The sequence below is a fragment of the Pteropus medius genome, unplaced genomic scaffold (genome assembly GCF_902729225.1).
Source record: "Pteropus medius unplaced genomic scaffold, Ma_sr-lr_union100, whole genome shotgun sequence".
Taxonomy (NCBI): Eukaryota; Metazoa; Chordata; class Mammalia; order Chiroptera; family Pteropodidae; genus Pteropus; species Pteropus medius.
Window position 1 is genome coordinate 26,594,218 of NW_024349802.1, and position 26,762 is coordinate 26,620,979.

General features: G+C 38.7%; 1 protein-coding gene across 12 annotated transcripts in view; it reads left to right on the forward strand.

The window, feature by feature from the left end:
- Positions 1–26,762, forward strand: part of THRB (thyroid hormone receptor beta) — a 305,448-nt gene that overhangs the window by 232,578 nt on the left and 46,108 nt on the right. For all 12 annotated transcript variants that reach the window (XM_039836748.1, XM_039836747.1, XM_039836750.1 and 9 more), the window contains one exon: positions 23,751–24,011. In XM_039836748.1, the coding sequence (XP_039692682.1) occupies positions 23,822–24,011 (190 nt within the window). In that variant the 5' untranslated portion in view covers positions 23,751–23,821. The remainder of the gene's footprint in view (positions 1–23,750; positions 24,012–26,762) is intronic.

The following is a 26,762-nucleotide window of genomic DNA, read 5'->3' on the forward strand; positions in this document are numbered from 1 at the left end:
GCATCCTGCGAATACGTCTTTGCAAATGTGCTTCCTTCTTCAGCTACTGTGAAATGCGTCATTACTGCAAACATGGGGGAGCAGGGGTATACGATAATTCACCGTCAAAGGTTAGTTTCTAGCCATCCTAAGATCACCCTCACATACTAAATACATTCGATCTTTACAGCCATTCAAATCAATATAATAAACGGCTCTATATACTTACAGACCACAGAGTCTAGGTGTCTCCCCCAAAAAGGGCTGTTTATTCTGTTCAGCAGTAGAGTCAGAATGGAATGTGATTAGATCGCATAAAGTAAAGTAAGCTAGAAACTCTTAGCAAGGGACAAAGGAGAAATAGGATGACCTTGAGGAACATAAGTTTGCATTAGCACGAACTTTTTGTGTAACACATAGAGCAGGGGTTGCAAACTCAAAGGCCTCAGGGGCCAGGCAGCTACACCAATGCCTGAAACAGACTGGGTGTACTAACAAAGCTGGACAACCCAGGTTCTCTCTGAAGAGAATCCATTCCTCCACTCTAGACATTCATTGACAGACAGAGATAAAGCCCAGTCTGTCCAGAGATTTCGAATTTTCAAAAGAAGTTGGAAATCCAACTTTTAATATCACTGTTTGTAAATATAAGCAATTAATGTATAAAAATATCAAAAACTCATGCACTAGTCAAAGTGTCTGCTGACCAGAACCAACCCATGGACTGTCAGCTTACAACTTTTCCTATCCAGGTTCCAACCCAGAACCAAGCCCATGACGGCCCTTTTGGCTACTATGGCAGCAGGGCAGATACCCATAGACAGAATTCAGAGTGTCATGGGAACACCCTGACTTTTGATAATCTAGTCATGTCACCTCTCTACCCAGTGACAAACTAAACATGCAGGACAATTCCTCCCAGAATCCATTCCCTGGTAGACTTGAGAAACTGAAGGTTGCTGCTCCACCTTCTGGAAGTTTACAAACCTAATTTTACAAGCCTTATGTAATGACTGACACATTACAGTCCCCAGTGTCACCGCCTTACCTCTCTACCCATCTACACTTGAGTTCCTAGTGCAACAAAAAAATAGAGTTCCTGGAAACACCAGAATGATTCACGCCCATAAGAAGTGAAGGTCTCAGAATCACATTTCATCTTCTCATCTGACTTCTCGTTAACAGGCACCAAAATGTACCTTTGTCTGTTTTTATTCCACTGGCCAGAATTCTTCTTTATTTAAATCTCACTTCTGTGTCGTAAATCTGCTCATCCAGTGGAAAATTTGTCTAGGTCAGGTTTAGCAATGCCTCCATGTTTGTGCTGCTACAAGTAGAAATTTCAACCAGAAGCTTCACTCATTCTTTGCAGCCACTGGTATATATGAGCACACAGATGTCAGATAGCAGTACTGCAGAATGTAGGGAAAGTGTCCCCTCTGATAAAGGACAGTGTGGAATCAAGTGCTACACAGTGGTGGCTCTCTACTCCATGATAATTTGCCCCCTGAAAAAGCCTCCAAAGATAGTCTCAAAGAACATACCCTACTGAGACATATGAAAATAGTAAAACTTGATATAAAAGTAGGCGATACACCGGTTTTGCTTGCTTTGAGGTTTCTTCTAGATACAGTGTGGTAGTGACCATTCATCCCAGGTTCTTACAGAGTGAGGTCAGTATTTTTTTTAAAGGGCAAGATGGTAAATATCTCTGGCTTTGCATACTACTCAATTCATTGTAGCATGAAAAGCCATAGACTATATATAAACAAATGAGCTTGGCTTTGTTTACAAAAGGGGTAACAAGCCAGCTTGACCCAAGGACTGTCGTTGCTGACCCCTATTCTAGAGTCCAAGATAGTTCAGGCCGCTTTATAGTTGAGCAGAACCCCCAAGACCAACTCAGCTCATCTCCAGGACTGAGCTAGGAATCTGGGCTCACTCCAGAACAATTCTGGACTAAGACAGCTTTCAGCCAGTCTTGTGGAAGCCAGATGCTTTCCTTGCAGGCTGAGCTGGAACCCCAGCTGCCTCCCAATGCCTTCCTAGCATTTGCTTCACAGCGTAGAAACTAATGGTAGTTCTATTTTCAAAAGAAATCTACTCCGTATACACATATGCTCAATATATGTTAATGGGCTCAGCTGAGAAAATCATCACATTAGACTCCCTTGTTTGTGGATGAAATAAAACTGTCCTTTTTCCTCTCTCTTTTGCTATGGTCCTGGGCTACATGTTTATTTTAAGAAACCTAAAAGGAGACCACGATGAAGTTGTAAGACATTGAAACTAAGTTCTTGCTTTAGGTGCATAATTTAGCAAACATATTTTCTTCTTTAAAAAACATAATAGATAATATTATTGTTATGCAATACAGGAAATCAACTAACCTTTATAAAAAGAAAACCCATTTTTTAAAAATGATCAGGAGTAAGAATATCGAATCTATTTTTTTTAAACCGAGCCAGCCAGCATTTTCAAATAAAAGAGGCACCTTGTTGGTATGTAGGCTCTTTCAGCCACAGTGCTTATAAAAGTTATGTACTTTGCATTAACTCAAGTGGAAAATTGGTTTTGGGGCGGGGGGGGTATTTAATATTAGCTACAGTAGAGTCAGATCTTGCCAAAATTTTCTCATTGCTTTATTCCACCTAATTTGAAATTAGGACTGTATGAAATCACTCATTGAAAAGTAGTGATTTTTAAAGAGGAAAGTAAGAAGGTGCTTTAATATGATATTTTATTAGTCTGGAATTAAGTGCTGCTTCCTAGGTAATCGGAAGAGAATTCTGCTAACATTTATGGCCTTACAATGAGCTCTACTTTGCATAAAATTATGATTCACAGCATAAAGGAGTTTGTTCTAAGATATGAATACCTAAAATGTTAAGTAGCAAAATTAGAGGCTTTTGGCCTTGGTTGAAAAGGGAGCTAAGAACTCAGACTCCTCTAAATGTGCCGGAAGAGCCAAACAAGGATCTATTATGTTGGCACTGAAACTGGCATTATGAAATGAACATATAGTTAAAATTAGCCCTGTTGCGATGTTTGTCTTTTTCTTTTTTCTTTTTTCTTAAGGCATTATTATCGAGTGCATCCCAGGTAGCAGAGGAGGGATGTTTGCAAGGATATGACAGCTTTCTCAGCTGTTGCCTCGCTGTTTTCACTGTGTGACCCTCAGAGTGTTTGTATGTTTGCTTGTTTGGGTTTTTTTCGTAAGCAAAATGAAGTATTAGGTTTTTTTAAATTTACATTTCCCATTATTCTTGAGGTTGAATATTTTTACATGTTTATTGCCCGCTTGCCTTTCATCATTTGCAACTCGCTTATTCATATTTATCATCAGCTTCCCCTTTGTGGATTTTATATTTTCCTCATTATTTGTAGAAGCCATTCATTATACGCTAAGGCTAGTAACTGAGCAAGTTACCTAATCTCTCTCGATCTTGAATTCTTTGTCAATTAAATGAGAAAGTGAGATTAGTTTATCTCTAGTTCCCCTTCTACTTTTGAGATTAGATTATCTATACTTAAATTTAAAGATTTATAAATCCTATTTGTATAATGGGTATATTGACAGTTGGGCGTAAAGAGAAAGGGCATCCTGGAGTTTGTGTTTTGAAACTACCCAGATGTACAAATTGTCAGAGTCAAACAAAACTTTTAAGTTGGGAAAACGCAATATTTTATTATAAAGCCCATGTCATTTTTCAAAAGTGATTCTCCTGGTTTTCCTGAGGCTTTTCAGCTGCTTTTCGACAACCATGCCGTTCCTTCAGAAAGGAAATCACAGTTGCTCTTACTTCCTAAATCTACGTAAAATGTCTTTTTGTGGGATCAGAAAGTCATAAACAGCAAAAATGACACCACTCAAAGAAAACCAATGTTAACAGTGTACGTATCATTAACATTTCCCATTGCCAATAAACACTCTTCTAAAATAGGATTTTGTTCACGTCTATTTAGTAATCTACCATGCAGTGATGTAGTCCCTGTTCATCAGGTATTTAATATTACGTTGTTTAAGTAATGTTATAATGAACTGCATTGTACATAATTTTGGACCTCTGGATAAAATTCAACTAAGTAAAAGGAAATAATAGGTCAGAGGAGCTGACCATCTTTAAAAAACATTTAGGTTGCCAAACTGTAGCCGGATTATTGGACCAGGTGAGACATCCGTCGGCAGTGCTGCATCCATCTCATCATATACGTCCAACTTTGGACTTTTTTGGGAGTTTATTTTTGAAGAGGCTATTTGTTAGGCAAAATTTTATCACAGCCTTTCAAAACTTACTTTTCCTTACTGATAGTAAATTAGACCACACATACACATGCACACACACGTTGGTTGGACACTTTTATAACTTATCTGTTCATTTAACTTTTCTATTGTGCCATTTGTCTTCTTCTTGTAATTTATATATTAAGGAATTCATTCATTGTCTATCATAAATGTTACAAATACCTTTCCCATTTAGTATGTATATCTGCTTTTTGTTTATGGCAATATTTAATCTTTTAAATTCTTCTTCTTTTGAAATAATTCCATACTAATGGAAAAGTTTCAAGATTAGTTCAAAGAATTCCCAGCTACCCTTTACCTAGAGTCTTCCAATGTTAACATTTCACCACATTTGCTTAATTCGTTCTCTCTCTCTACCTCACCTATATAATTTTTATTTTGAACCATTTACTAATAAGTTGTAAACATGATAGTATGGCATTTTTTTTTACATACAAAAGTTTTTAGTTTATATATAGTGAGCTCTATTGAGATGTTCTTTTATGATTGATGTCTTTGTTGTCAACCTTAGAAATATATTTTTATAAGTACTCGGTGACAGAGTTCAATGGGTTCTTTAAAATGAGCTAATACTTCTATTTCAAGATATTGTTCTTTTTAATTAAACAGGAATAACTGGTTAAAGTAAAAGATCTTTTCAACAAATACCCTCTCACATTTACTCTTAATGCACTAACCATCCACCCAAAGTGGGGGCAGGGAAGGCAAAACCTGACAGGGCTGGAGGTCCTTCTGTCCTTTCTCCCAAAGTCGGGACAGCCAAATACCAGATCTTTGTACTGGTTACCCCTGCAAAGGACGTAACCACAGAAGTCAAACGTGATGCTCTGCTTCCTTTCCCACATTGCTCCAGAGCTGAGTGGCTTCATGTTGATTTACACCTCCTAGTATAATTATTTTAACAGGGCATCTGAAGGCTTGTTTCACCTTCTTCCACATTCCTGTTTCCCATGTTGTGACCAAAAATAAAATGTGGCCTTGGATTCCACAGAGCCATCTATGCACAATACAAATGTTGCCACAAATAGTTTTAGAGAAAGAAAACTATCGACTTACCCAAAACTAACCTTATGTTGGTGGATCCAATTACAAAAAGGATCTTTGATTTTATTTTTTGGGTATTTAACCACATGAAGCACTAGGGACCTTTTTTCTCCCTCCTCAGCATGGTGTCACTTCTAAAAGAAACAAAAATCTCACTGCAAGTAGACTAGAAAGGAAATGGTCTTCCCCAAAATGCCTTGAGGGCAGAAGGGAGGCTGCTACATACATCGCACTGGAAATCTTTAAACTCCTCCTCAGGCATCTCTCCCAGGGATCACTCCCAGGGTAACTGCTGTAAACTCCTGTCCTCTTCTCCTCTCCCCAAAGACCAAAAATCCTGATGTGTTGCTGCTAAACACACTGCCTCCTTCCCGCCTCCAGGAAGGATCCTCCTCCTCTCTCCTCCAAAACGCCACCCACTCATTCCTTGAAAATTACAGCCCTTTCTCTCCACCTCTCCATTGACATTCCCTTTTAAGGCCCCACTCAACCAAATAAACAGCTCTTCCTTTCGAAGGAATGCACCTTAGGATGCAAGGGAAGGAAAAACCATAAATACTTGTAATTTTATATTTTTCCTTCCTATCATACACAAATTGATAGAAGAGAATGAAAGTCACTCTGTGGTGTCCAGTCTCGGGAAGAAAGGAGACCAGCAGCTCAGTTCAAGATTTTTTCCAGTTTCCACTAGGGGAAAATCAAGAAAACCACAAACAAAACAGAGAGAGAGAGAAGAGAGAGAGAAAGAGAGAGAGAGAGAGAGAGAGAGAGAGAGAGAGAGAGAGAGAGAGAGAGAGAGAGAATTTCTGTGTAGCAACATATATATCTAAAAAAAAAAAAAAAAGCAGCTAAAGCAACTATTTCTTTACCCCAAAAAGCAGAAGGAAAGTGACCCGTCATATAATACTAATGATTATAAAGGATGCAGACCATGTCATATAGTCTAACTAAAGAAAAATTGGCCCTCCTATACTCTGATTGTTTCCTTATCCCATCCTTCACCTCTTCAATTATTTGAATTTTTCCTGGGAGAGAAATTTCCTACTGAAAAATATGGGACCTTCTGAAAAAGACTAAATTGCTCCAAATCCATCCAGATGAGTGAAAATCTTCTCTCAAAATTCCCAGGACCTCTAAGACAATTGCTTGTAGAAAGACTTTACAAATTTGAGCTGCGGCCAAGTGATCGGGAAGTTTGATTGTCAAAAGGAAGACAAGGTTTTATAGAGTGAGAGATGGGAGCACAAGAGTGAGGAAAAGAAATTGTTTTTCCCAGAAGCCACCTTTTACAATATTCTGCTTCTCCTAAACACCTAACCCTAACCCCATTGTCCCTGTCCCACCCCACCTCAGTTGTCACCATTATCACCATCACCGCTACTGTCATTGACCACCCTTGTCACACCACCACCATTCTGATGAACTCATCTCCACCTCCTTCAAGCCTGCTGTAACCAATAATTTCCCAACACATCTCTCCTTAAATTCTGCTAAAGTCACAAATAACAACCTTAACTCTCCAGGGTGCCATGATGTCAGGATGTATCTTCCTCTCTATTCTCCCATATGCCACTGAAGTCCATGGCAGTTGTACAACGTAGGTACAAGTTCCTTCAAATTTTCCCAACAAAAATTTAGTCCCTAACGAATATGTGATGTCATTTTGTTTGTAATGAACCAAGAGTTATTTTTCTATGCTACCACCACCACCTGCCCCCACCCCAAACTGAAAAGTCCCAGGTTTCTGTTTTATCCATCCTGGCTTTTCTTTCAAGTCTTGGCCGTAACGACATTCTCACTCTAGAATTTGACTGTGCTGTAGAAGGGATACTAATGAGAAAGTCTAACTCCCCAAGCTGGTAGAGTGCAGATGCATTCCTGCCTTGGTGCTGATGCTGAGCTGAGAGTCATTTTCGCTAATCTTCACATATTACCCATCAGCAGGCAGAGGCCAGTGTGGTGAAGTGACTTGCCCAAGGTCACCACAACAGACTGTTGAGTGTTTGAACTATCAGCTCCCCCTGCAGCTGCCAATAAAAAGAAATTTTTAAATTCCACTGGTTTCCCATCATTAGATTTAATTCTACTCTTATAGTATCAAATTGTGGTTCCCATATTTTTACCAAAACCTTCTTGTTATGCCCCTCACCTCCCTTAAACCTGGTGCTTTCAAACATTTTACCTGCCAAACTGCATTTATTAAGTAATGGAATACATGTCTATTTTTAGTAATCAAAAATATACGTAATCTGATATTTTTGATGAGCAGGATGAAATGACTACTGTCCCCACACTACACCAATATAGTAAAAAAATTGCTATACATTTTTCAAATACCAGAAGGCCTACAATTTTCATGAAAGCGGCATACACTGCTTTATATCATTGTATAATTTCCCTTGGGTCTTTTCAAACTTTTAAAATTGCTTAAACTTTTTCCCAATACTACTTTTATGGACCTCAAGTTAAGAACCATTTGAATGAGAAAATTCTGAATATTCTGTACTCTCATTTTCTCAACTCTAAGTAGGAATTATACTCCTATAATATTTAGCTAAATAGAACTATAAATGAAGCTATCAGAATACCAATTACTGCTGGCACTACCTTTAATCAAAAAAAGGCTTTCGGTATTATTCTAAAATCATTCTTCAAAGATTATGTCTATGTAAATGAATATAAAATAGTCTATCATACTCAGTAAAGCATAATGAAAATATTCATGAGAATTTCAATTATTTGATACTGTGTACCAAATTAGATCAAGAAATCATTGTAATAAATCAGAAGATTAGTAAATTCTTTGAATTTTTCAACAGAAAATTCTAATTAAATTTAACAGAGCATCTAAGATATTGACTTCTAGGCATAAACACATAACTAAGAAACAGTTCTTACCTTTGAGGAGTTCATGGTCAAGAGATCACAATTTTTGAAAATGTCAACACATATTTTTTAACATCTAAAAAGACTTACAGAGGTTTAAAATTAGAAAATATCTTAAAGACAGTCTGGCCAACACCCTGAAGTTACAGGTGGAAAAACTAAGCCCAGGAACTTAAAGTAATGAATGTACTTATGGCCATGCAGCAATGCCCCACACAGATATTTTGGTTGTTCTCAATGGTTTTTCACACCTTTCACTCCTTAAGCTTCCAATGACTCTGATTTCATTTGTGAAGGATTTAATGGTATAATAGATAAGTTATTTGGAATCACAAAGGGCCTATTAGTAAAACAATGTTCTCTGCTGCAACAAGATGAACCCCTAAAATCTCAAAGACTTCATAAAAAGAATTTTATACCTGACCCTTGTTAAATCTCATGTCACATGTTTTTGGTTGGTAGATAACTTTCTCTGTGGTCATTTGGAGACCCAGGAACCTTCCTCCTTACATTCTCATTCACCACTAGGACTTCCAAATTTTGTCTATTCAACAGGAGAAGGGAGAAAAGAAAATGAAAGGATGTATGAAGCTGTTTTGTGGGCCAGGCCTGAAAGTGGTGTCCCATGCCTTCATTCACTCCATGGCTAGAGTTCAGTCACATGGCCTTGTCTCACTGCAAGGGAGGCTGGGAAATGCAGTCTAGCTATATCCCCAGGAAGTAAGGAGGGCACAGATTTGATGATGAGTCTGTGTCACAAATGGCTATACAAGTACAGGATAATATTATAGAAGTAAGTGGAGTAATGAAGGACTTGGTTTTTATATTGAAGTTATCTTTTTGTTTAAAAAAAGGTCTATTACATCAAGCCTGGTTAGTACTTGTATATGAGACCACCTAGGAATACCAGGTGGTTTAGGCGTTAAGAAAAATAATAATAATAATAATAATAAAATAAAAAATAAAAAAAAAGTCTATTACAATCTTCCAAATCTTCTTTGGGTAGCAACTGCATCTCTAGACAGGGTTAGGATTATCTATTTTGCCCACCTGTTCAAGTTGTTTCTGGAGTTGGCATGGACTAGTGAAAAGAACATAGACTTTGGAGTCATGTGTCTTTGGGTTCAAATCCCTAGTTTACCACTTAATCTTGTGAATTTGAGCAAGTTGCTTAAACTCTCAGAGTATTAATTCCCTTATTGTAAAATAGGGACAGAACACATCCTAGAGTGTTAGATGAAAATCTAATTAAATCAGTCAGTAAACATTTATTGAGAGCCTCCCATGTGACAAGTCCTGTGGTACACTCTAGAGAAACAGCAGATATTTTTTTAAAAGGCACAGAGACTAGATCAATAGATAATACTGGTACAGTCATTGTCACTAGCAGGCACTCAATAAACCTAAATGCTCTTGCTTCTCCTTCCTACCCTCCACTGCATCCTTTGCAAATTTGATATGGTTTCTTTTCTTTTCTTTTTATACTTATGCATCTAAGCTATGAAGACAGGTTTATCCCTAGAAATTCCAGCTAGAATAATTTAGGGAATAATGATGCATCTGAAAGATGAAGAGGTTATGTGAAAAATGTTTCGATCATTCCTGTTGTTTGGGATTGAATTGAGAAGGTGGGAACTCTATGAAGCATGTTTAATGTGCAAGGGCTTAAAACATAATGATTTGAGCTACAGATATTGGTTCAGTTCTAACAAGCGTAAACAGAAACATCAAAGCCAAAGGCCCTTTTCAAGGCTGGTGGCTTTTACATTGCAAAGCATCCTTTGCAAATCAGAGGAGAGTATTCAGAGGTGGTGAGAGGGTCCCCGAGGGCAGTAAGGTTGAGTGACAACCGCCTGCTTGCTGACAGGTCAGAAAGGGCGTGCCGGCTCCCATGAAAAGGAAGATTACACTATCTGCATCCTCACCACCACTGAGCCTTAGTCTTCTGGCTGAGGCTCTCTCCAGAGACCTCACCTGGGGCAACCCTCTCCTCTGGCCCTTCTTGACTCCTTGTCTCTCAGCTCTTGTTTTATTGCTTCCTATGATTTCCAAATAGGACAGAGAGCTCTATATTTGTTTTGTTTGAAAGCCTGCCTATTTTTTTACTCTCTTGTTTCATCCTTTTCGTGAAGCTCTGTTTTATTTTTATTTGCTTTTATCCTTTTAAGTGTAGAACAGCTTGGCAGCAGGGCGGGGGTGCGGGGGGGGGCGTGCCAGGCACACAATGAGGACAATATGTCTTTGAACCAGGAAAGTATATACCATCTAGACTCCAGTTAGCTCTACACCAACCATTTTTAATGTCCCAAACCATATCTGCATTGTCGACCCCTTAAAATGCAAAAGAGGGGTCAAGGGCACAAGCCTGTGGTCAGATCCATGTAGGGTCCAGTGTGCCTCTGCTTCTTCAGCTGTGACCTTGGGCAAGTTACTTTCCCTTTCTTAATACTCAGTTTCTTCATGTATGAAGTGGAGATGATCATTATGTATTTTAATTTTAGCGTAAAGGCTGAAAGAAATAATGTAATGTGGTTAGCTTGATGGCTATAACATTGGGAGCCTCAAGTAATAAATGATAGATGCCGCCTCACCACAACCACTACCATCACCATCACCACCACCACCACCATTTCAGATATCTCCAGGCCAAATGCACCACCCTGCCAGGAAAGTTTAAGGGAACAAGTATAGCTATCCTGTTATCTTGCTTCAAACACATTAGAGGATGGATTTGATATATTCCAAAACCAAATGCCATCCAGCTTTCCCGAACAACCCATTCCACAGTCCAAGAAGTAAAGAGCGATAGGTGTAACTCAGAAATGGGTCTTCCGATCTCACTTTCCAGGCCTGATCCTTGAAAACTGTCAATATCCCTTTAAGATGTTTGTGGAAGAAAACACCAGTGAAAATCTATTACTAAAGCTTCTAGAAGCCTTTTGGTGCTGGCTTGCCTCCACAATATATCTAACTATATTGTTCCTGCCTTTCCAGACAAGAATTTCCTAAAGATCCTTTTGTGTGTGATTCTTACCCAGTCTTGATGTTAGAAAACCTCAGGTTATACTGACCAGGCCTGTGATGAGCCTAATCTCTGTTTTCAGGCAGGGGTAGGTGTAGCCATGCTGTCTCCTTTCAAACTACACAGTCCTGCTTAGGATTCCAAATTTCCAAGATTAAGTATATGCTATGCTTTCTGACCCTGTCAAGCCCCTACCCATCACAAGAATTTTCCCTGTGTCACAAACTAGTTGAAGAAAGGCCTTTGATCTCCACATGCACTGACCAAGAGGACAAGAATGAAATTAGCCAGAGTATGGGACTCCTGATCCTGGGACAGTTTGGCCCAGTCCAAAGATAACTTCTCCAAACACACTTCCTAATTAGTCTCCTCTCTCTCCTCCCTCTTCCCTCCACCCTCCTCTCTCCTCCCTCCTATCTCTTCCCTCCTCTCTCCTCTCTCCTCCTTCTCTTCCTCCCTCCCTCCTCCCCAGGCCATCTAAGGGTGTGGTCTACTTGGCATCCTTTTAGCTTTTCTCCACTGTCCTCTACTCCCTTTGTTCACATCATGCCAAATTGCTAGAGTCGTCCACCCCACCATAGTCTGCCACTCCTCAGGGGTGCAGTGGTTTAGAAAGTCTGCCAGTTATTGTGGCATGAAGAACCATCTGAAGGCTTAAGCCCAATATAATTTCATCCTAAATAATAAGCAGCTGCCTTAACCCTGAGGAGAGATCAGAGATATGGAAGACAAAGGCTGATAGTTCTGGAAACAAGGCGCCTGCTTCAGTTGGATGAGGACTACCTGACTATCTCATCTCCCTCCATGTCACGTGGGGAGGCTTCTGATAGAACTTTGTATAGGAGTTGGCGCATTTGTGGGGTTTAAGGCTTGACTTTCCTTGTAACTGTCCAAGTGGCCTTGAACAAACGAGGCCACCTTCTTGGAACTCAATTTCCTTTTCTATAAATGAGTTGTTTGAACTGGTGTGAGCCCTAAGGTTTCCGTAGCAAGAACTGTTCTCTTAATTGTACTACTCAGAGCCTATTGGATAAGGAGCAATTGAGCTAGTTAATTTGCCTCTGAAACTCAGCATGGAATATCGCTACACAGCAAGCTACCATACATATCCCTAGCCAATGGTCAGAAGAACAAAGGTAAAGTGGGGAACAAAGTAAAGTGATTCATGAAGTCACCCCAATGTGAGTTTTCCAATGTAGGATCACTTCGGTTTGGCATCATCATACACTAGCATAAAGAAGAGCAAAATCTTGTTTCTAAGCCTTAAAATTAGAAGAAATGACTCTGAAGCTCATCCCAACTGCTAATTATTTTGTTCCTGCTGTATCTGCTTCACTTTAAATAAAAGCCAACTCATCATGCCATCCAAAAATAGGTCCACGGCAGATCAGAAAGGAGATGGCCTGGGACTTATGGTAACCAAGACATTTCAAAACCCTAACACATGGGCCCTATTTATATCAAAACCTACTAGTCAATATTAGTGATGAAGAGAAAGTAAACTAGGTTTGTAGGCACAGGAAGTTTCTTATAGTATTTCTTTCACTTTTGGATAGCTGTCCACAATATTATGGCAACCATGCTAAAATTTCACAGAATGGAACTGAATTTAGATTAAATTAATGAATCACTTAAAATACAGGTGTTTCAGCTAGTGCTGAATCTATTAGTCATTCACACTTTAGGGCATAGTCATTCAATCAGACTATTCCTTGTGAAATCAGTCACACTGATTGGTGGGGAGGAAATGATAGCAGCTGTAAATGAGGAAGGGACTCTAGTGCCTAGGGTGACAGTAAGAGCACTTTACATCAGAGGCCAGGAGAAACTCACCTCACAGTTTTGCCTAAGGCAGGTTTTCTCAGCCTCAGTACTATTGATTTGGGGATAATTTGGATAATTTTTCGTTGTGGTTGGCTATCCTGTGCATCGTAAGATGTTTAGAAGCATCCCTAGCCTCTACCCACTAGATGTCAGCAGGGCACACACACTCACACCCAAGTTGGAACTGCCAAAAATGTCTCTAGACCTTGTAAGCTGTCCCCAGAAAAACAAAAGCCTAGGCGAGGACTGCCAGACTGGGGGCTGCCCCGTAGCTGCTCACGATAACTTTAGTCTCTGTGTCTCTTTTGAGTCAATATATGGATCCACCAAATAACCCGCATACAGAGGTCATGGATTTTTTTTCCCAGAGCCTCTTCCTCACTTTGGCGTGTCCTTCCTGCTCCCCACTTTTCTCATCTTTCCAGGCAAATGTTATTTCTAGAATTGAGGCAGTTGAAAACAAGACAGTCCCAGGAGACACACTGCCTATTCTGCTTGGGTCATTTTGTGACACTTTCCACTTAACTTGTCACTTTGTCCTGTGTAAATACAGCAATGAGAACATGCAAGAGAACATGCTGGATTTAGGCTGCCAAGTACTTTGGTGCTGCCATTTTGGTAGCTCGGTTCCCTGGGCAGAAGCTGTCATCTATAGACAGATGCCAGACCAACAGGATAATTGCTAACAGCACAACATTTTTTTCTTTTTGTTACTATCTAACCAGAAAAACAAATAAAATCTCAGGCCAGACTTTCATAAAGTCGTAAATGTTTGTGTCTTAAGCTGTGACCTTTTTTTTTTTTCTCAAAAAATCACACCTTTTAAGTTCCCAAGCATCAGTGTTCTCAGACACTATTGTTCCCTGGTCAAAATGAAACAAATCATTTGGACATAGTCTCCTTCCTATATTTCTAAATAAATATGCCCTTTGACTCCATTCTTTTTGAGGAGAGATTTTTGCTTCCTGAAGCCGTCTTTCCTGAGGAAATAAATGAACTTCTCTCAAAGCAATATTTGTGCTAAGAGATGGTCCATCATAATTCCATAGGATTTCCCATTTGCCATCAGGTCAGCTTGGCTCATCTTGAGGAAGGTTCTAGGCATAGCACTGCCCTTTAACTAGCTTTGTGACTGTGGTTGAAATCTTTATTTCTCTGGGCTGCAATTGTTCCATCTGTAGAATGCAGTGTGGTGGTTATGAGAACTGCTTCCCATTCACTATCTGTAACTTTGGGCAATATCTTTAGTTCTCTCAGCCGACGTTTCCTCACCTGTGAAACTGGCTAATAACAGCATCTCCTTCACAGTTATTGTTACGATGAGTGAATAAAACACAATACGCACCTAGTATGCCTGGCACATAGTAGGCCCTCTATAAGAGTTAGCTTTCAATATCATAAACTCAAAATGAAATGATTCTTTTGTCGGTTCTCAATCATTTGCTGATCTTTTAACTTTTCAGATGGACAGTTAGAAAACAAATTAATTCTTTCTTAGGTTAATTGTTCTATTGTTTGTTTGTTTTTGCCTTTTTTTCTAAGTTTTTGGGCCACTCAGAGTCAGAGTCCACACCACCATAAACACAAACTTTTTGAAAAATTAGCAGCAGCAGCCAGTGTGGGAGGTGGAATCACTTTCTGCACAGCTGTCTCTTGTTTGATAAATTTACTGGAAAGAAAAAAGTTTTAATTAGAAAAACAGCTCTTAATGTTTGAGGTATAGAGTGAAAATGTCAGAATTTGAAGCAGTGTTGAGATTGAGCAGTAAATTCCTGTTACATACCAAAAACTACATACATGTTTTCAATTAAAATCATGGGACGAAGAATCAAAAGACCCATCTCAACTCTTCCCCTATCTGGGTAACTTTGAGTAAGAAAGTGACCTCTCTGAGCTTTAGTTTCTTTATTTCAAACCTCTCACTATGTATTTTAGTCAGCTGAATTTAGTTCTTTTGCTTGTGATGATCACCTAAGCCATTTGGTGTTGACTTCCCATAAACAAGTGACATGGTCGGCTAGACCTACTTCAGTCTGGATCCTGACTTTATCATTCAGTCACTGTGTGACCTTGGGCAAATTGTTTACCCTCTCTGTGCCCATTTCCTCATCTAAAAAGTGAGAATAATATTTTTACCTCGTAGAGTTATTGTGAAGATTAATGTAAAGTATTCAGAATGGAGGCCTGGCAGATAGTAAGCATATATTAAATGTTAGCTATTACTTTTATTATTTTGTTGGTTATCTCAAGAAAGGAAAAACTTAAAAAGATGAAATTATAATCAGAAATCTTAGTGTTTGTGTGTACAGGAGAAATCTAATCCTGGCAGTATACATCTGTTCCCTTTTATGTGCATTTGGGGCTCTTTAATATGAAGTTTTCTGCTACAGCTGTAGCTTTTCTAATATCCTAAATGGAATCTCTGTGGCCTTTAGCGTAATTACCTCAAAGTTTGAGTCATGGACCTGAGGATTCTCTGATTAAATCGGTATGAATTATGGAAAACCAAATGAGTGCTCCTAGAGGAGGATTCCATTGTGTCTTCTGGAAAGTACTTTCCCAGTTTTGGGGGCCTCTGGTCAGTGTCCCAGCAGTGACCTTGCTCATATGTGCTTAAATAATTATAAGACGTTGCTCATGAACCTGGTCACTGCCATGTTTCAGGCAGTGAAATTCCAAGTGGAGTTTCCACCAGGGTCTCTGAACACATGTTGTTGGGTTTTGCTTTTTTTTTTTTACTTTGTTTCAAGGTAAACTTTAAAATAGATTAACATGCATGCCATTTGAAGGTTCTAAACACACACTTGTAAAAAATTTTAATGGTTTTAACTTCTCAAGAGATTATTATTGTAGTTTCTAGTTTCAGAGTAATTATCTGAGGTTTCTATAGTTATGATGATTGTTTTTCATTTGGATGGTGATTGCCTAATTGACAGGAATAGACAGGAAAACTGGAGAAGTGGGAACAGCCAGATAAGGAAAAGATTTGTTTCTCTCAGGAGCTCCCAGATCTCACGCACTTAATGGACTGAGAATCCCTGCCAATGAAACAAGAGAAACCCTCTGTGATAGCAAACAAATTTATCTGCACGCGGGACAGAGAAGGCCAGTCTTAGCAAGAGAGAAAATTAACAGGCAGGTGCCCAATAAAAGAAAGACGAAACCATGTAGCAATGGAAAGCAGCCTACCTGAACAAAAAGGCTGATTTTGCAACACTATGCCTACAAGAAAATATTTTAGAGGATGCATTTCATGTAACTAGACAAAGGCTGAGCAAGGGCCTCAGCAGATCCTAGTTTATAAAGTCTCAGGAGTGAAGCAACAGCCATTCTTCAGATGCCTACACCCTGATTGGAATGTCTGAGCACATTACCTGCTCCTTAGTATTCCATTCATTCATTTATTCATTCATTCTATATGTGCATAAATACAATGTTAATGAAGGTTAATTTCTTTTTAAATTTTCAAATAGGTTATAAAGAAAAGGTTATTATTTTCTTCTCAAACCCCAGCATTTAGTTTCTTTAGAGACGTCTGCTCCAGATCTTGAAATAGCCACAGACATATAGCTCTTGGAAAGAGAAGGAAGTAAAGAAACAGAAGTTTTGGGGGAAACAGTGTGGGGACCAAGAAAAGATCATGAGAAAGGGTATTTAGCTGAGCAGCAGGAGGACAGAACAAGCACAAAGGGAGAAGGATTCTCTCGGTGATTCCTGTTTCCCACTGGCTGTGGAGGAGAGGGAGGGGATGCAGAGAACTGCCAAGTTTAATTCAGTTCCACTCAAAGCAGTGAGCATTCGTTGATGGACCAGGCCCTGTGCTACATGCTGGGGCACAAAGGTAAACAAGCTATTATGGTCCTAGTTATTAAGGCACTCACAATCTACAGGGTGAATTAATAATTACAGTACGTTGTAACACATTCGAAATAGAAAAACAGTTAACTTTTTTCCACCCTTATTTTCTCATCGGTTAAAGTAACAGACACAATACTTATTTCTTGATCTTATTATGTGAGCACTTATAGCCGTGGGAACTGAGAGATGGATAAATCGATCGGTGTCCAACAAAGGAAAAAAGGTGACAGAACACAAGGTAGACACGGTACATTCTTGTCTTACAGAAGAAGAGATAGAGACAAATACAGATATTCAGGACAGAGTTCCAAAGAGAAGGAACAATTTGCCCAAAGTCACATAGCTAATTAATGGCAAAGTCAGAATTTGAACCTTGATTAGTAGAGCCCATGTTCTTATCCACTATCCTATCCCACCTCTCAAAAGCAAAATACTCTTCATTTTTACCAGCAGTTTTGGAGAAATAATGCTATTAATAATAGAAAATCTGCATTGAATTGATTTTAACAGTAATGAGTCCTCCTTGTTACTTACCACTGGTTTTTGGATAGACTCTGTGCCTAAGATGTTGTTTTCTCTTTGAAAAGTACCAGATTACCCAGTTACAATGTACTAGTAATCTAAGCAGGATACAAAAAATATTAATTAGGACATCATGCTAGGCACTGTGAGTGTTACCAAAAAATAAAGAAATTATACATGTATGTAAATGATTATATCATGAAGTAAAAAGCACATGGAGGGAGAGAGATACATGGAAAGTGTTATGGAAGTTTGGAGGGTAGATGGATGCTTCAAAAAAACTTAAACAATGAGCTGGGCCTTGAAGGTTGAGTAGGAATCAAACCTGTGTCTTCATTATTATGTTGTCTGACCCATCAAGCTGAGTAAGCCAGGTATGATGATGGTCAGGCCAGCCTTAGAGGAAACTCCCACTTTTCCAAAACGCCTCTCCCCCCTGCCTTACACAGTAGCCAGGAATCCACTTTTAGACATTCATTCCTTAGGCCATGGCCCTATGCTTTCAGACATCTTTAAAACACAACTTCTGCTAGGAGGGGTGACTCCTCCCAGGTTCTCAGCCTTAACATAGTGGTGTGAAGTCATTTATCAAACTCCTTTCTTTTGGAGATGTTCTTTGAAAGTCATGTTTAAAGGAGACTTGATTTCGGAGGATGGGGCAAAGGAAAGAGGCAATTTGTGTGCATAAATAAAGAGTTAACACTAATCTAGTGCTTGCAATGTGGTGGGCATCTTTGTCCCAAGACCTTTGAATGGATTAACTTATTTAATCATCACAACAATAGTATGTTCTTAGCCTATGGATGAGGAAACTGAAATACAGAGAAGTGAAGTAACTTACCCAAGGTCACAAAGAGATTTGTGAGTAGGTGGTCTGCCCAAGTGGGAACTGAACACCCAGAGTACAAATGAAAATAGCAAGTATCTGGGAGGAGAGAGAGAGGAAACAGGAAGGGGATCAAAAGGAAGTGGGAAGTCATAAAAAACAACCTCATGTGTACAAAGATTCTGTGTAGGACCAGGTGGTAATGGTAGTGATGGTGGCGAATAGCGAGGGTGAGGGTAAAGTAGCTATATCCACTCAACATAAGTTTTTGTATTAATAAAAGTAACATTGCTTTACTAATAGTATTTTCCCTTGTGGACAGAAAGAGATATATATGGTCACATACATGATATAGATTAAATAGTTACCTCTCTACCTACACTGGAATAGCACTTAATTACTAAATACTTTCACATTATTTCACTTGATCCTTATTAAAATCCCATGAGTGATATTATATTGCACTTTTACGAGTGAAAACATTGATCCCAAGATCAAACCCTTCAGCCACTACATGGAAGAGCTGGGGCTCAGATATTGCAGCTCCCTCCTCTCCTTCCTCCACTAGAACAGAGCCTCCCCCAGGGCCATACACAGGTCCAGCCCATTATGTTTTCCATTTTCAATTATCTTCATTGAGAAATGCAACCTTGATAGGTTCTTTAAAAGAGGAGATCCAGCCTTCATGTAAAAGGGGGTTTGGGGCTGGATCCCAGTAACTGTGCTTGGTACATCAGGAGGGGGTTTTATAAGGGCTGGGAAGGGGGCACTTCAGGCGAGGGAAGAGCTTCTGCAAAGACACTGTGGTGGGAATAAACCTTACAGATTAGAAAAAGCCCATGTGTCCAGAGAAGAGAGAGCAAGGGCCGAGCCATGGAGAGGGGTTCAGCAGCATGGGAATAAGTCCTGTGGGCCTTAGGACTTCATTCTGAAATTGATAAGTCATCAGAAGATTTCAAGCAGCAAAGAATTTGCTCTGAGGTATAATTTTCTAAAGCTCACTCTGGCTGCTCTGTGGGAGATTATTGGTAAATATAAATGAGTAACTGGGAAAATTGAATAAGATAACAAACATAGTTAATAAAGAACTTTCAAAGTGCTAATCAAATGATACCTATGAATAGGCCAATGACTCCTCATCAAATGAAGTCAAATAATGAGGATATGTCTGTTAACAGTATAAAAGCTATGAAAAAGCAGGCGAAGTGCTTCTCTGAATTTTAGGTTCCTTGTCAATTGAGCAGTATACTACTATGTCCATCCAGAGATGTTCATGAAGATGAATGAGTCTAGCTCAGTACCTGGCCCATGGTAAATGTTCAGCCAAATATTAGTCTCTTGTTCTACATGACTCCACACATAAAAATCAGTTGATATGTACAAAGTCTGAGAATTTAACAAGGCTAAGACCTTTGGGTGGAAGTAAAAAATTAACATGGAAATTAGAGACATCCCACTTAATAGCCTGATTCTACACAGTGATAATTCTTTATACTCCCTGAATTTGTAAAGCATTTTACATACACATCCCCTCTAATACAAAATATGGTTTTCGGTCTTAATACCTAATGCAAACTCAACACTCTTGTAATGAGTGCTGTGAAATCCTTGCCTACTCAGCTGACCCTTTCTGACCCTTTGTCGTAATCCTACTTCCTTTGCCTTGGCACTTTTCTAAGGTATCAATTGGCTTCCGTGTCCTGAAATACTTGAATATTTTGATATAATTTCCCTTTTTTGATGGACAGATTTATTTTCTATCATCTTTAATGAAATTTCCAGAGATAGGCTGTAGGTAGTTCTGTTAATGAGATTTCTGTTTGTTTCTCTTTTGCAAAAGAACCCTTTGGATCAGCACTATGTCATTTGAAGTCACTAGAATTACGGTCATCTAATGCAAACTCAATCATTCCAATCTAAGCTCCCTGGAGACACAAGGCTAATGTGTACCTAGTTATTTTAGTAGTAATTCGCATGTCCCTATCTAGTTATTTTCTTTGATTCTACTTAGTTATTAATTCGCATCATAACTGATTAATTAAATTGATTAATTGTCTTGATGTCTGGAATACGAAGTTTTAAAAGCCAGAAGTTTTAAAAGTTAGCTAGGATCCATTAAAAAGAAAAGGATTTATACTTCATATGAATAACAAAATAGATCATTTCTAGAATTCTCCTTTTTAAAAAGAATGTATTTCTACTACCGTGTACCTTGTATCCCAGATAATGCTCGGAACAATAGGCTTTTTGATTGATCATTTACTTAACATCCATAGCTGCAATCTACAAGATAACATGTAATTAACAACTGTCTTTTAGTGCTTCACACAGTAGACCCCAAAACAATTGATGAATTTTTAATTATAATACACATTTACTCCTAGACAGTGTAAAACGTTAGTCTGAGAAGGAAACTGCACCCTATCCAAAACCTACCAATAATCTGTTTTCTTGCCTTAGATTTTCTTAACCTTGTGGACCTCAAATTCAATTGGATATCAGAACCAGCTGGAGAACTTAGTAAATATTCAAATGCCCAGGCCCCATCCTACTTCAATAAGCCTGGTCTTCTCTGCTCTTTAATAATACAGGTGATTCTGATGCTCAACAAAGTTAGAGAATCACTGACTTAAACTTTGAGATTTTAATCCCTCTAGAAAAAATATATCTCATTGATTTGTGTTTGAGGAACCAAAAGAGAAAAGCATTAGACATAGATATAACAGGAAATTCCTGAAAACTATTATCACCAAGCAAACATATATGGAGGTAATTATAGTTCGTCCCAGTGACAGCATACCCAATAGGCAGAACCTAAGGAGCCTAGTATGGTAGGTGTCTTATCCCTCCTTGGGAATGAAATAGGAATTCTTCATTCCCTGCCCCCTACCATTTTAGAGAGAATGAGAATCAAGAATCTTGTATAAATCTCTCTTGAGTTTTCTCATGACTCAGCCAGGACTTCTCAGTCCCCAGGTTTCCCAGCAGTGCTCCCAACCAATAAAACTGCCAATTAAGCAACTGAATATCATTATCATGAATGTAATTACAGACAGAAATTATGAGCTTGCAAATGCCTTCCATGAATAAAGCCCTTTTCTCAAACCATTTCACCTTCTTTTCTTAGGAAAATGGAAGGCAAGCCTATCCTCTGCCTCACCCCAAACATTATTTTCCCTGCTTAGAAGAAACCTCACTCTTGCTGGCCCAGGGGAAATGCTGAGCTAGCTTCAGTAGGCTGTGCTCTCAGGAGGAATGTCCTCTTGGGTAGAGTCCCTTTCAGCATCTCTCACCCAAGCATGTTCGCTAGCTCCCTTCACTAGGGAGCAGTGACTACTCAGCTTGGTTGTATGTCTTAATTTCTGTTCAGACAGGGGAATTAATACCAAATTTTAAGAATTTTTTTCAGAAAAAAAAATGAAATGTCAGAGGCTTTACAAAATAGTGACAACTTAACATGGCTTAAAATGGAGCTTTATAGGATGCAATTCGCCGAAACATCACAGAAACATGCATGAGTGAGAAGGCTTTTCATGTTTGTACAAGTATAATGAATCTCTTTTGGCCCAGAATTAACTCTTGCATTCAGTAATTTTATATTTAACTCATGAAAACCTCAAACCCTCATGGATAATAGAGACTTGAAATGAATACAACATAGATATGTTTAGTCTGAAATGTAATACAATCTCCCAAGATCTTATTCTGTTGTTTTCTTTTAATGGCTGGTGAGATTGGTGCCTGTGATTGTACCAGTAGCTGGCATGGTTGAGTCCAGACCTTTTATGATTCACCATGCATTGAAGAATGTCGCATAAACTGTTAGGAGAACAGACCCAAGTTTATCTAACTGACCTCATACAATACCTAACACAGCTCTTTGCATAGAGTGAATTTTCAGGGCCCTTCTCTGAATAAGATCAAGTGTTACACCCAAGAGCTATCATATTGTACCATTTTTTAAAGGGATTATTGCTTACTGGCCAAGTTAAGATATTTCAAGCCATGGCATTTCCATTTACTATGACAAAGAAATCATGTGTTATAGCTTTATTGTTGTAGTTGTTCACAGCCTTCGGCTGGAACAGAAATGGAGTGTCTGGGTACCAGAATTTTCACGTAGTAACCTGAGGGTAAATGTAACTTCCAAAAGTGATTCAGAGTAGGTTACACTTTCAGAGAAACCATACTAACCAAAATCAACTGAAGACATCTAGTAGCTTTAGAGAGGGTGCTTATGAAAACCTAAACCATTTTTAACCCTTGCGTTAAATAATTTAAAATTCATTTTAAATGTTTGAAAGACAGCTTAAAATTCCCTTAAAATTCATATTATGCACAGATCAGGATGAACTTGTCTATCTAATATGGATATCTGTGGTCCTTTGGTAAATTCCATTTTTAAAACTTCACTTATAAATTATAGTCTTTCAATCACTGTATATGATCACTTTAAAAGTAGAACTCTATTATATTTTTTCTCATTTCACCAGATAGTAAGCTAAGAACATCTGGAAATATGAATGACTAGATGGGTTATGTTTTTGATGTGTATGCATATACAAATATATATATTTGCTTGCTCATTTTCACTCTCTACCTTATATCCATGTAAAGATATTCAAAGAGGTAAAATTTGCCACCAGGGGAGGTTAGCGTGAGAAAGTTTTCATTATGTACTGCCATTTTTTCCCAATTTCTAGAGGGCAGAACTTCAAGTCCCTATAAATTGAATCAAAAACAACATAATATACATAAATAATTTGCCTGTACCTCATCCAAAGAGATCTGGAGCTCATCAGTCTATCTTTAGGACTGTTAATATACCCCAAAACTAAAGCATTATCTGCTTTTCTTCATCATCGGATCACATTGCCAATTTGAGGCTACACTGAAATCATTTACAGAATTTCTATTTGAAGATCCAGCCTCCTTTTTTTAGGCCATTAGGGGATAGAAGGTAGTAAGGAGAACAGAGTTGTCACTCAGCATAGCCACGTGAGCACGTCCCACTTAAGTAACAGAGTGCCCCTCAGGTCAGCCTGTGATAAAATCCAAGTCAAACAAGGCTGAATCCTAGATGTTTTATGTCCTAAGGATCTGAAAAGTGTTCTTGGCCAGCCCTGACCCTCAAGACCTCAAGTGGTCATCTAAGCAGTAACATAAATTGGTGTACACTTGCTCTTGGGCCATTGCTGTGGAAGCAGGACTGGCGGAAGTACAGCCTTTCCATGGAGGAACTAATGTCTTTCTAGGCACTAAAAATAAGGGTGAATGTGTTGATCACGACAGGCAATCCAACTGTGGGGGCTATGTGCCCGAGGCTGACAAATTCTGCACCTTACCACTGCATTCAAGTGGAGATGCATGTGAATATTGTCGGCCCAAAAGAATTGAGAAAACAACTTGCCTTCCAAAACTTCATCTCGACAAAACCTTGACCATGCCAACAGCTCATAATCTCATGTTTTTCAACCCTCCAGAAAATGGCCTTCCAGCCTGGGACAAACCGAAGCACTGTCCAGACCGAGAACACGACTGGAAGCTAGTAGGAATGTCTGAAGCCTGCCTCCATAGGAAGAGCCATCCGGAGAGGTGCAGCACGCTGAAAAATGAACAATCATCGCCACATCTCATCCAGGCCACTTGGACTAGCTCAATATTCCATCTGGACCATGACGATGTGAGCGATCAGAGTGTCCCAAGTACCCAGACCTTCCAAACGGAAGAGAAGAAATGTAAAGGTAACCAGATTCTTATTAGACCCTATCCAGTGTTTCAACAAGGAAAAAAAATCTCTGTTGTAACTACATGCTCAGTCTTCATTTATTCTGTTATGAAGTGTTTTATTCCCAAATCTTCCTTTAAATATATATAAATAAGTGGTTCCCAAAAGAAAGTAGTTAATTTCAGTTTCATGCCGTGCTGGGATACAGGGAGAAGACTTTTTTGTTTCTCTAGTGGAACGGTTGTTAGTTTGGGTTTTAATCCTATGTTTTGAATCTGAGTAGAAATAGACATTGCTATCATTATAGAACTACTTGCTTTGAAATATGTGTGTATGCGTATGTGGTATGTGGTATGTGTGTATGGTGTGTGGTGCAGTGTGTGTATGAAATGTGTGTGGTGTATGTACGTGGTGTGGTGTGTATGTGGTGTGATGTGTAGTGTTTGTGTATACATTTCTTTCCCCAACAGTGCCAGTAGTTTGTAAGATCTCGAAGTCTACCCTTAACCTAAATAGACAATTCATGTTCAAAAGAGAGGTTTTAAGTTGTTTTTGTTTTTTTAACTCATTAAATCCCTGTGTCATCATCCTGAAAGGCTAGATTATGGTTTTAGGAGGTTGTCACCTCATAAAAAATATGTTAAACTGGCATAAGTTCCTGATTACATGAGATTTAACTGTCCTTTACCTCAGGTAGCCTCTACCCTGACAGATGTCTTTGTGCTGATCGCTTTATTGTCTTAGGGCTCCCCAAAATCTTTGCTTCTTAAGTTAGTCTTTAAATGTCCAAGAAATTAACTTGTGTCTTTAAATGTCCAAATCCATATAACTTCTTATTCTTTTCGATTCAGCATTTTTTTTTAAAAGGGTGGGAGGTTTTGTCTTTTATTTAAAGATTGTGACTCATGATAAAACTTTAAATTGTGTATTTAAAAATTTGGTAATCACGTACCAAAATATATTGACAAAAGTTTGTAAAGACTCCTATGTATGAGCTATGAAAATCTGTTGCAAACTATTCTAACTTGAACATAAACACATAATTATATTTATCCCTCTCAAAAAAACTGCTGATCCTTTAGCTTTTCTGAAAATACTTCAAAAGCTCCTTGGAACTACCATTTGACCTGGGAAGTTGAGTGTGCAGATTGTTTCAGATTAAAATAGTAATGAAATAGTGGTATAACCTCTGATTGGAGAACAGTCAAAACTATCGATATTCTCTTTAGGAAGATTTGTGTTTGTCTCTCATCTTTATTATTTAGGAGATTTGAGAAATTGAAAGGGATATTTAGAAAAAGAGCAAAATAAGTTTTTTCAAATGAGTCAGGATATAGAACAGGTATGTCTGTGTTGGTATGTGCACATTGGTTTGAAATACAATTGCGATTTAGTCTTAGAATTTGCAACCAGATTGTATCTTCAGATTTTATGAGCTGGCATCAAAACCATGTCAGTCCTTAGTTTACAGTGAAATGCCAACAGGAAATTTAGTATCCTCATAATTTAAGAGCCTCACAAACTAAATTTGATTTACTCACAATTGGTACCCATATTTATTCATTTGATCATAGATACTGTCTATGTCTCAATCATTTATGAGAAATCTTGGCCTTGGGTATTTATAGTTCCCTGCACTACATGCTTTTCAGTTCGTTGGTACACCTTAAAAGCAAAATTGGAAGGAGTTTCTAGTTAGGTCCAAGACCCTAAGTATAATACAGTGGTTAAGACTATAAATTGTTGAGTCTGACATATTTGGGCTAGAATCCTAGCCCTTCCTAATTTCTGTCCTTGAGCAAATTTATGTGATTATTGATAAAACTAAATACGATAATATTTTTAAACATTTAGCACAGTACCTCTCATACAGTGCTCTTTAAATAGCAAGGATCATTATTATTAGCTGTGCATCATTAAATCGCATAAATTCCTTGGGCTCTGCTGTGTGCCTGGTAAGGAAGGCAGAAGGGAGCAAGACAGATGAGTGTGAGGTGGGACATAATGTTTCAGGAAGGTTAGAGCTGAGCATCCATTTTGCATTCATTCAGCTCTCTTCTACTGGAAGTCAGAGAATTATGTAATTTAAAACATACTTAAATTATTAAAGTCCTTCCTCAAGAATTTCGTATTAAAAGGAAAACAACTAAGATAAACTCTCCTGTAGTTTTCAGAGTACTCAGAGTTCACCTTGGCATGGACGTCGGCCAGCACCTTGGCTCAGCATGAAAATGCTACCAGGAAGTCTACATTGTCCTGGCCCCAAAACCTTATGAACTGAACATTCATTCTCACTGGACACCTATATTTAGTGAGGCACTGGTGAGGCCAGGGAAACAATGTTCTTTTTTTGGGGGGGTGAGGGGGTAGGGAGTTGATTCTTCTTGATCTACTTGACTTGCCAGCAAGTTCTATGTAGTCACTGTGAGGAGAGATCTTTTTTGAGGGACATCTATACTAGGCATTTATTTCCTGGATTTCTCTCTCTAGTCCGCAGGCATGCTTGATATCTCAGTCCTGGCCTATAATTCCATGCATTCAACCCATCAGTGTTTTTATTGAGTGCTTACTATGTGCGGGAGATTGTCCTTGATGTTTGAGCATAAAGAAATAACAGGGCTAAAAGAACATCTAAGTAGCCCCATTGCAAGGCCCCCAAATGGAATTGATAAGAACTAAGAGGTCTTCAAGGATACAAAAAGTTAGGGCTCTACACTGCAGGAGCCAGAAAAACAAATTGACTGCTTGAAGAGGCGTAATAAGCCCA